Below are 12,239 nucleotides of genomic sequence, written 5' to 3' on the forward strand. Positions count from 1 at the left end.
GAGTCGAGGGGCAGCCCCACATAAATAGTTGTGTAGAATTTTGGTCATTATGTAGGACTATGCTTGTTGTCTGACTATATTTGTTGCACTGGTAGAAGTGTGACTTTGTTGTCATATTACCATATTATATGTTTCTTTAAAAGAATCCACAAGCAAATGCCATTGAATGGCCCCAGATTTTCCCTTTGAAGGAGTTCAGTGGATTCCCCTGATTTAAACTGTATTAAACTCACGCAATTAAATAAATTGGAGTAGACCAGTGATTTCAGCTGTCTTTGTAGAATATGTTCATATGTACAAGTGAAACATATTGACACCATTGGAAAGTGAGTCTTGCCATGGTAAATATAATCCATGTAGGAATAAGTTCTAAATGAATTTAAACCAAAATCTGATTCAAACAAATTGTACCCCACAAGTTGGAATGAAATCTAAGTTCTTGCTGAAGTTCTTGCTGAACTGGAATGGTTATTATACAGCTACGAAGCCTCAATGTCCAAGCTTTTGAAGAGCATATTTGGAATTGGCAGTCCTATCCTATGCCTGGTGAACTTGTCATGACTTAAAAGAGTCAGGCAGTAGTTCTCATAGAAGGGTTTTTCTAATCAGTAGAAGACACATAAGACCTAATCTATCAGAATGGTCAGTGAGCATTGTAAGATAAGCAGTTTAGTGATTTCAGCAGGATTTACTGTCAAGAAAGCAGATTTAGAGCTAATCTCAGAGGCTTCATTGGAAAGCAACGTCACATAATTATTTCAAGGAACAGAGTCTAAGACGTCCAATTTTAGACATAGTGCATCTTACCTATCTTCCTCCAGATCTGGTTGGTTTGTTTAGTTTTGGCTTCAGGAGCAATTAGATCAAAAGGACCAGTGAAGATGAATTAGAATGGGGAAAGTATAAGGACCCTTTGTACCCCTTTGTCTTCCAAACTAGGATTCCGCATAAGAGAGAGATTATCCATAACAGCTCTAATCCCAACCGTGAAGAACACATTTAAAACTGGGCATGTTTGATTCCAATTTGGAAATCTGTGGCTCCAGCTTGTTATAGTGATAATTACTGAAAGCCTCTATATGGTACACATTAAAATTTAAAATTGTTTCCCACAAAGAACAGGAGGAATTTCAGTCTTTCAGAATGTTCTCCTTCCTTCAGGAGGTTCTCAGCACCTTCAGAAGATTTCAGATTTATTTCACATGCTCACACATGCTCCTATGATTTCTCATGGTTCCTTCTGAATACCCAGTAGCCTTCTGAATGTATCTGTCATCATTTTAGCAAAAAGAGAAGATTTTTATTTGACAGGTTGTGGCTAATTTCTTTCCTTTTTTTTACATGCTTCTGCTAAAGAGATTTACACACATGCCCCCCCCCCCCATGTGACCTCAATGGGCTGACTCACTCTGTGTCCACATGACATGAACGTTATGGTTGGGGATTGGACTGGATGGACCAGATCTATGATGAGCATGTCTAGTTCCTTTTTAAAAAAAATAAATTGACTTATGTGTCTCCTCACTCCATCCCCATGTGCTATGTGCTAGTATCCATTATGCTGCCTGAGATCCTGATGTAATGTGCTTTTAGTTTGGTTGAATCTATGTATGTGTGTGAGAGAGAGTGTGAGAGTGTGTGCATAGTTGAAGTTAAAGTTAACCACAGTTTATTCAGGTTTGTTTGAGATAGTAAAACAGAAGCAAAAGCTTCCAAACTCCTCCTGGAACACTTCCAGAGGAGGGCGACCTCTCCTCAGAAGCCCAGAAGCCATGCTCTAGAGGAGAAGCTTTGGGAACTAAGTATCTTTAGCCTGCGGAAGAGAAAGTTTAAAGGTCACATGAGAGCAATGTTTAAATATTTGAAAGGATGTCATGTCGAAGATGGAGCACTCTTGCTTTCTGCTGCTCCAGAAGCTAGGGCATCAAGCTATGGATTTCAACTACTGGAAAAAGAATCCATCGGAATATGACAAACTTCCTGATGGCAGGCACCATTTAACACTGCTTTTAGGGTTGGTGGAATATCTTTTTTCCAAAGTTTTTAAACAGAGACTGTATATTCATCTGTCAAGAATGCATAGCAGGGAGTTGGACTGGATGGTCCATATGGTCTCTTCCAACTCCCCGATTCTATATCTGAACCACAAAATGTGTGCATAGGCCCAAGGCTTGCTCAGGCTCTTTCCACAGTGCACAGTTGTCTGTTCTAAGTAGACCAGAGTCTCTACACTGTTCTTTCATGTAGCTTTAATATCCCACTCTAGGGTTAATGCTTGTGATGAAAACTAACCCATTAACTATAGCATAGTTTGAGACATAGTAGAAGAAACAAAAGTTTAAACAGCTAGGAGAAATGGAGCAAGCTGGCACTGGCCCACTGTGTCTCCTAATCTGCCCAATTATCCCAGGTATAAACCATAATAGAAAGTGCTTAAGAAGTCATAATCACACAGTGCAGAAAGAGAAGAGTCGTGTGGTTGCTTTTTTGTTTTGCTTAATTGACATAATTAGCAGCTTCTTGGTGCCAAGGAGTTTCTGCCCTTGCTTCCTCAAGAAGAGTCGCATTTGGGAGCCATCACAATTAGCTTGAACTCTTCTTTTTTAAGGAGAATCCAACTTTACTTCGGCAAGCAAGCACAGACACCAAGCTGATTCTGATCCTGGAGACAATGATTCAATTCATTTTAGTCTGCCAGTGTTTTTATGTTCCACTTCCCTTTGTGGTGAAAATTCTAAAGCAGGTTGTTTTCTTTCAGAATCGCTTTCCATTTTAATGACAGAAATCTGGGAAGTTTGTTGAACCTGTTTACAAATAAACAGGTTCAGTAGCAAGCTGGTAGGCATACAAAAACAAGGTTTGCTCTGAAACATCAGTTCCATAGCATCTGTAAGCTAAAGGCTTGACTCTACAGGCTGCCCCCAGGCATAAAGTGTGCCTAGAAACTTCTCACTTTTTTCTTTCAAAGCTAAGATGCTCAACTCATAATTGTGACTTTGTCTAAGAAGCTTCAGAGAAGGCAGTGAAGTGGTCAGTCCTGCCTTTCTGCATGATGCCTGTGGTTGGTACCATCTGTCTTATAAGTTTGCATGGTACTGTTCCATTATCCAGGCAGAGGCCACAAGGGGGTGCTAGAGAGACAAGGATAATCCATTTTATGGGGGTGGAAGGTGGGTTGAAGGAGGAAAACCATTTCCCCCTGTTTTCCTGTTATTTCCCTCAACCATGTCTCTGTTGTGGAAACAACCCTTGTTTATGATATGGGAGCGAAGAGGGAGAATAATCAACACAAACAGGGAAAATGGTTTTCCTCCTTCAATCCCCCCCCCCCCCCATTAAATTTAGTATCCTTCTCTATCTAGTATCCCCTTGTGGCTTCCTCCTGGATAATGGAACAGTACTATGTGCATGGGCAAGACACTATCTTTACACCACCAGCTATCCTGTAATGGAAGCCAAGACATGTGTGATAGAGAATCTTAGTGCCATTTTGGAACCCAAAAGATTGTGAAGTTGAAGCCAGTCATTCACTCAATTAAAAGCAGTGGATTACTAAACATCTCTAGGCTGGTGACCTTAAAAGTACTGAAGTTAGTGATCATGGAAGTGCATCCCAATACAAGCAACAGTAAACATGGATGTACCCAAAGCACTGTGGCTTAGAGTAAAAAAATAAAAAAAACCCTAAATACAAAAAAGAACACTTTGGTGAAATTATTGCTTGGTTGCTGCTAAACTCATCTCAAAAATACTTACAGTCCTAAACCATCCTTGACTTTTCCCCCTGTTCTGCTAACCTTTTTCCATCTATTTCCACAAGTCCAAAGTTTCTTGTGCGAAGTTCAATTTGTCACAAAACTGCCCCACAAAAATAAAAGCAAGTGAGCCTTCTGAGTCTTCAAGATGATTTTAAAACCTCATGATAGTTGGTGTGCCTTGGATTACTTCAGACACTGGAGAATGGCTTAAAGACTCAGACATGTTGCTATTCTTTTTTGGTTAGGGATATGGCAATAGACAGATGTTAGAATCCCAAAAAGAGACTCTGCATAATGGCAAGCTCAGGTGGAAATGGTTTCCATTGACATCTTCATAGGCTTGTTTCCTTATGAGAGTTTTCCTTCATTCATTTTCCTTAATTCATAATATGACCTAGATCAAGATGTTATTAAATAGACATTCAACGTCACCCATTCCCCCTTGTTTTTGCTATATTTTAATGGAACCAGGACAAACTTGCAAGAACCACAACATTATTTCCATCTCAAAATATTGTTATGGGGATAAGGAACAGATCCAGAAAGATAAAAACAATGTCTGCAAGGAATGCAAGGAATGTTGTGAGAGTAACTTTTGCAACAAAGAAGTTTGGAATTCTGTGCCTTTCTTCCATTTAGCCACAGCTCAGAGCACTGAGCCAGATAAAGAAGATCTCTGTTTTGTTCTGTGACTCCCGTGTACAAAAAGAAGTACTATACATGATGGTACATGTTGCAGTCATATCTCCATTATGGTTGTGACTGTAGGATTCTGCATGTGATTTCTTATAAATAATATTCATATCCTAGGATGAAGAAATGACTATCTACTTTTAAGATGTCCTGTACAAGTAAAACTCAGAATTACATGTTTCATTATACAGGCAAAGGATCTTCTCTTTGCAAACAGAGGATATCCTCCCCCACCCGCCACCCCACCCCATCCCTAAAAAAATCCCCACTCTACTGCTTCTGAATCACTCAGACAATACAACAGAAATAGCAGAAACTGGAATGAAACTCAGCTCATTCACTACAAGTCTGTCCTTTACTTTGAATCATTCAGCTCTTAAACAATTCTATCAAGTCATTACTCTGAGTAACAATTTCCAAAGGGACAGCAGTGCTAATCTGTTGCAGCAAAAACAACCAAGAGTTTTTAAACTTGCTAGTCCATAAACTGCCATGGGACTGTTCTTTGCTCTTTCCACCAGTTTTATGTTTTACATAAAGGCCCATAGAGTCTACACTAAATCTATTAGTTTTACTTTGTTTCTGCCTATTCTTTAAAAAAACACTCCACAATTTATACATATATTTCAGTTATCAAAGCCTTTGGCAAAGAAGCCCCTTTTTCTATTTTTAGAAACTACACACACACACACACACACACACACACACACATCTTTGGTCTGTCTGGAAATGTTGGAAGTATTGGCATTGGAATGATGATTAGAGAAACACAGATTTACAATATCAGTTTACAGCACCCTTCTGCTAGAAACAATGCAATAAAAATTGAGGTATAGAGATAGATTATTGTCTAGTTGATCCTACGAACTACTGTGTGTGCTTGCTTACAACAGGCAAATTGAATAATACTTGCTTTACAAATCCCTTACTAAGCATACATGAACAGTGAAAAGGGAAGAATAGATAAGCCTGCCTTATCAGTGACTTATCAGTGTATTTGAACATGGATCTGGCCACAAAAATGGAAATCATGAGAAAAATGGAGGCTGATGAAAAGGTAAAATTATCTCTGTAAGCATCTTGGGAGACATTTTCAAGTGGTCTGTAGAAAATTAAAAATGTTTTTGCTGACTTATGCAAGACTACCTATGATGGTTGCTTCCTTTTATATGTGTATGTGTTAGTTTTGAATAATGATTTGCTAAAATGTTGAACTGTTCCTGTTCGTTTGTTTGTTTCGTGGTGTACAAATATATACCTATTCTTTAAATGCTATTTCTGCCTTTGTAACTAACAGAGGCAGAAACATTATGTCCACAAACACACTTATTTTGTTTACTGGGGTATATCTATAGTGTCTATTGCTGTTCTGCAAACATCAGACCTTAGTGACCAATGGTCCTTTGGAAGTTACACAGAAAGGAGTGACCAGGTGGTGTAAACCAATGACATTATCTGAAATACTTTCCTTACTTTTTACCCCAGTGGGCAGGGCTTATGGAGGAATGGCTGGGTGGAAGAGATGAGTATTGCCCACGTTTCTATAAATTAGTTGCTTTTTCTCAGATTTCTCAAAGTCCTTTTCATTTAAGAACTTCCAATCTGGTACTGACATATCCTAGCTGCACTACTCTTGTGTACTATAATTGTGGGCCAGGTCCCAGATGGTTGGCAAACAGAGAAGAAGATCAGCCAATCATTTCAGAATATTGGACCAAGGTGATTAATCATTCTTTGCATCAATTCCAATTCTATTGCATCAATTCCAATTCTATTGGAATTGATGCAAAATTTCCACAAAACAGTAGTGGTCAACACTGACCTTCCAGATGTTGTTGGACTGCACTTCTAATGAGAATAGCCAATGGTGATAGATTACAGAAATTGACACCCAGCAATGTTTTAGGCCACTGTTACCAAACCTTGCCCTAAAAGATATATGTATTGCTTTCCAGCAGCTCTGATCTAGAGTTATGCATAGAACCATCAAAAAAAGTTTGCTAATGTGTTAGCACAACTTGTCCAGGAAACAGAAAAGTATCGACAAAGCCATTTTAATTCTATAGCTTTCTGGAAGTAGAAGGCTTCTCCCCAACTTGTTATATCAAACCAAGCGATGTTCCTCCAAGCTATAGCTGTCAGTAATTTGGGATCCCTCAGTCCTGACTCCCATGGCTCTGTACAGTGCTCTGCTGCTGTAGCAAGTTGCCACATTCTCAGTCCATAAGTGATATAATTGGAAGAATGCTTTCTGCATTATATGCAGAAGGCAATGTTGATTTGTATCTGATTTTCTCCTTGTTTGTTTTCTGTAGGCGCCTGGATGCCAACTTGATTTCTGTGGTACCAGAGAAGAGCTTTGAGGGGCTTCCCTCCTTACGTCACCTTTGGCTGGATGATAATGCCCTGACCGAGATCCCCATCAAAGCACTTAATAACCTGCCCTCTCTACAGGCCATGACCTTGGCACTCAACAAAATCTGGCACATTCCTGACTATGCCTTTGAGAACCTTACTAGTCTTGTAGTTCTGTAAGTGTTTTACTTTACTTTTCCTTTACTTTTTTTTTTAACTTTTTTGGAAAAATTGATTGGACATAGTAGAGATGTTATAAGATTAATGTTTCTCTGTCTTGAAATGGAAGCCTTGCCTTTCCAGGTACTAGGTTGTAAAGTTCGTGAAACCATGATTTTTGATGTTTTTGATGCAGTACTCATTTATCTGTGAGGAAGCTCCTTTGAATTCAGGTGTAGGATTGTACTGTTAGGTGATGAGACAAGGGATATTAATTGTTGTTGCATGCCTTCAAATTGTTTCCAACATATGGTGAACCTAATGCCCGGCTGCTCACTGGAGGGAAGGATATTAGAGGCAAAGATGAAATACCTTGGCCACATAATGAGAAGACAGGAAGGCTTGGAGAAGATAGTGATGCTGAGAAAAATGGAAGGAAAGGGAAAGAGGGGCTAACCAAGGGTAAGGTGGATGGATGTTCTCCTTGAAGTGACTGGCTTGACCTTGAAGTTGCTGGGGGTGGCCACAGCCGACAGGAAGCTCTGGCATGGGCTGGTCCATGAGATCATGAAGAGTTGGAAGTGACTGAACAAATAAACAACAACAATGCAAACCTATTACAGGGTTTTTGTGGAATGTTTTGTACAGAAGAGCTTTGATATTGCCTTCCTCTAAGTCTGAAAGTCCATGACTTACCCAAAGTTAGCCAGTGGGTTTCCTGGCTGAGCTTCAGAGGAAGGCAAAGGTAAACCCCCTGTCAACAAGTCTTGCCTAGAAAACCACACAACTTAAGGTACACAACAAAAGCAATGTATGCATATGATGGGAATTGCTTTACATCTGAGATTTTGCTTTACATTGTGTGATGTTTGTGTATAGCAAATATGTCTAATAACCTCAAGATCTTCCAAATCCCTGGAGCTTCTAGCTTATTTTTCATGGATTAGTTTAAATGTAAAGCTTCTACATTACACATAATGAATTAAGTAAAGTTTTTTATTTCCAACCACCATGCCTTATCAGATTCATCACATTTATTTCACAGATAAAATAGAGTAAACTTTTTCCAATCAGTATTTATATGGCTGACAGCTTAGTAAATGACATCTCTTGCATTAATCAGTGGTTTATTGGTTTCTTCTTCTTCTAATCAGAAGCTTATGCCTGGGAAAGGAGATGGCTGTATATTATTTGGTGCTGATTAGCAAGTTTATATGTAATTACTAACTGTCCCCACACTATTGCCATCATTACTAGATACAGGGTTGAAGCAGCTATTCCCACTTTGGAAAGACACATGCTTTGTGGCTAGGTTATAAAAACATCAGTGGAAAACTAATTTTAAGTAAAAACACAGCAAGTGTTTAGTGCTAAGAATACAACACTTACACAAGACTAATGAGGAAAAGAGCATTTCCGAAAGTGTTTATGGATTGGCTTTAACTGCCTGGACAATCATTTAAAAGAAACACCTAGGAAAGTCTATTTTTATTGTTTTACAAGCTCTTATAAAGTGAATTGTACAAAGCTGTTTGGGATGCTTGGAGTCATCCACAGCTATTTATTCTACTCCAATTAGTGCAAAGAACGAGAGCATTATGTAATAGGTACAGCATGAGGCAGTGGGTTGAGCATGGAGCTATGATTCTGAAGATCAGGGTTTGAATCCCCACTCAGACATGGAAACCCACCTTGAGCAGGTCACACTCTCTCAGCCTCAAGTTCAGTTAGCCCCCTCCCTGCCTAAGACAGTTAAGACAATCCTATTTTTAAAATATAAGTTTAAATAATTTAAAGCACATTTGAAGCATAATAAAATACAGACATAACACACATTAAAAACCTCATTTGCCTAACTAAAAATGTATTTATTTGATGATAGAAAGGATGGAGGGGCCAACTGAACTACCTATGGAAAGGGATTTCACAACTTGGGATCTAATTTTCTGAGATCTCAGGCAAGAATGTTCCATTTTCTGCTACACAATACTCTTCATGCAAGAATAAAATGTGATCAATGTCAGATGATTGCTGAGCACTTCAATGTGAGTGAAGTGGTCTATCCACTTCAGAGTTTAATCTGAACTTTAAATTAGCTGCCTAAGGTGCTGAAGCCTGTCTCCAAAATAGGTTTGGTGCTCTTAAAGTTCAGACCCAAATGGGAAGTGTGTTTACCATACCACTAACCTGGGGACCAGTAGCTTTCACTGACCTATGTAAATATAACTAGAGTGAAGCTCACATTCAGTCACACAGTTCCACTCTGGTCTATCAGTAGTGGGAGGGCTAATTCCTTCACATGTATTTTCTCCTTAGTCAAATCATCATTTCAATTCATTTCATTTGTGTATAGTTTTGGGAATGGTTTTCAATTCCTGTTTTTGTTATTAAACTATTCTGAACAGTTAGACCATCCATTATTTGTATCTTATATGAGTTGTGAGCAAAACTTGGTTGGCATATAATCTCTATGTTTGTTTCTTACTCTTTATTGGCAAGAGAGTATATGGAAAACTAGTTGACCTATCCAGATTTAATCATGCCTAGAGTAAATTTATTGGCCTGCTGAACCTAAGCAACATAGACCTATTGAAAAAAATTGTTGAACATATCAACATTTATGTAAATCCCATCTCAGTCTTCTCTAGTTGGAAGCAGCAAGTCATTGGATTGAGGCAATTGAATTGATAGACCTTGAGATAGTCAAGAATAGCTTGCTCCACTGATATCAGTCATCCAATTGAAAGAATGACATCTCGGTCTAATACACAATCTTTAAATTAACCAATATATATAATTCTTTTATAACAAGTAAATAAGAAGCTGCTTTGCATTGCATCAAACTAATATCTAAGACTACAGTGGTAGTCTTTTACTTGGAGATCCCTGGTATTGCCTGGTCATATTCTCTCTAAGTACTAGTCTGGGCTGACACTATTTAGCTTCCAAAATCATGACATCAGGGTGGAATAATACAATTACCTCGGTGCAAAATTGTTACTTTTTAAGCATTCTGGAAAAAAATTGTTTAGAGAAAGAAACAGCATATTCCATACACTACTTGTCCATTCTTCTTGTTTGGTGCTGTTGTATTCATTTTAGAGAGGCAAGTAGTGATATCCCCCTCACCCCTGATCCCAGGATACTCTCACAATGGTGAAATGAAAATGTCCCAAGTGACTTTGTGGGTGTTCTGGATCTCATCATCTTTTAACACAAACTGTACTGCTAGTCTATCAGTAGTGGGAGGGCTACTTATTTCCTTGCCTTTCTGTAGACAGTAGAGGCAGCATAAAGTTATATTTGCATTAATTTGAGATTACAGGCTTGGGTGTTCTATATGAGAGTTCTCTTCTTCCAGGAAAATCTCCACATTTGCTTCTGGGCTTCTTGGAGAGAAATTTTATTCAGGCACTATCAATGACTTCTCCAAAGGAAGAAAAGGCATAAAGCTTCTCATGTTTAGCCCATTAAACATTCTGTTTCTGATTTGAGGATGTTTTACATCTAGACAACCTAATGTCCTCTGGATGTTTTGCATATATATTCCATCCTTGCCAGCCAACATGCCCAATGAAAAGAGATAGTGACAGTTGTAGTCTAAATCACCTGAGGATACTATGTTGCCTGCCTTTGCTTTATCCATTAGATATAACACATGGAATGCACTGGGATGAACTTCTGTACAGCTACTAATTCACACTTACTCTGTCACATCCATGTATCCTGTGGTTGTGCAAGAATCACACTGAAAATGTTTATACTAGTACCAAATATAGACATTAAGGTGCTGAACTTCTCTAGTCACTTTCCATACATTTAAGCAGCTTACATGAGCTTCTAGATCAGTGGTACTCAACCTGTGGGTCCCCAGATGTTTTGGCCTTCAACTCCCAGAAATCCTAACAGCTGGTAAACTGGCTGCGATTTCTGGGAGTTGTAGGCCAAAACACCTGGGGACTCACAGGTTGGGAACCACTGTTCTAGATGTTCAATTGTCAATCCTATGCAGAATCCGCATAACTGTAGAAAAAACAATATAATGTATATATTGACCTTCAAAGTAAATAGTTTCTGGAAACTGTTGCACAGAGCCTCATCAGACGGTTCTGTAATATGTACATTTCCTTTCAAATGCAAAAATAAATGTATTCACAAACAAAGCCAAACCATAGAAATGGTAGCTAACTGTACACTAAAGGCAATGTCTACCTTGGCCCTGATGCCTGTGCAGGAGACTACATTAAGAAGCAAACATGTGGAGGCAGAAGGAAGGTTTGTCACTGCCATAAACTTAAGTAATGTTCTAACTTGGGAGTTACTGAAATAGCCACCTTTGGGAGGAGGCCAAAGTACAGCTGTGAAGGGGTATTCGGGAAGATGTCATTTACAGCCTGATTAATACTTCTGGATACCCCTGATCAGCAGTTTCATGGCTGAGGACATGACCTTCCCAGGTGCAGCAATGTGCTTTCCTGCTGCGCACACCTTGGGCCTGTGGGAACTGCATGGCTGATTGTCCGCTGATGGTGGAAAAAGCCAAGATCAAAATATACAAGCTCCAATCTGGAACAAGTTAGAGACATCAGCTTCTGCTAATAAATTACATCCCCACTAAGGAATTCCCATACACCAGTTCCCATCCATTCCTTGTGTAGGTTTGTAAGAGGGGGATGAGGGATACTTTCTAAACATGAGGGATACTTTCTAAACACGAAAAAGTCCTGTGCAGACCTGCATTCTGTTAAAGGGACTAAGAAATCAGCCCCTCTCCTTTGATGATGTCTGGCGGCTTGGGCTTTCTGGACAGTGAGATTTTACACATCCTTGCTGAAGTAGAAAAGAAAAGCTTCATTGTTCAAAGGCTCGACAGGAGACGTTGAAACACCTAGAATCTTTTCCAAGAAGGAAAGAACAGAACATCATTTCAACTTTCTGAAGATTCCTAGACTTTGAATTTTATAGGGAAAAGTCAAGATCACAGTCCAAAGAAACTATATTTTAAACTAAAGGAAACCCTTTTCCATCTCAGGTTAAGGACTGACTTAAGCATTTAGTTCAAACAAGATACCCGTTTGGCTCCAGAGATCAGTAACAGGAGAGGAAAGTCTTAACAGACTGGCATTATTTGTAACCCTTATTTATAGCCCAAACAGTGTATAATCCAAGCACAGACAGCAAAACAAAAAGTCCTTCCATTTTCATCCCAAGAGGAGCAGCTAGAGACTAACATAGAGCTCTGTTCATGAATGTGCTCTGATTCCTTAAATCTTA

The 12,239-nt window shown here is 39.0% G+C and overlaps 1 protein-coding gene across 1 annotated transcript in view; it reads left to right on the forward strand.

Moving 5' to 3' along the window:
• Nucleotides 1-12,239, forward strand: part of LGR6 (leucine rich repeat containing G protein-coupled receptor 6) — a 159,737-nt gene that overhangs the window by 99,057 nt on the left and 48,441 nt on the right. Inside the window, exon 5 of the mRNA XM_060772489.2 lies at nt 6,767-6,982. Within this exon, the coding sequence (XP_060628472.2) occupies nt 6,767-6,982 (216 nt within the window). The remainder of the gene's footprint in view (nt 1-6,766; nt 6,983-12,239) is intronic.

Source organism: Anolis sagrei, chromosome 4 (assembly GCF_037176765.1).
Source record: "Anolis sagrei isolate rAnoSag1 chromosome 4, rAnoSag1.mat, whole genome shotgun sequence".
NCBI classification, from domain to species: domain Eukaryota; kingdom Metazoa; phylum Chordata; class Lepidosauria; order Squamata; family Dactyloidae; genus Anolis; species Anolis sagrei.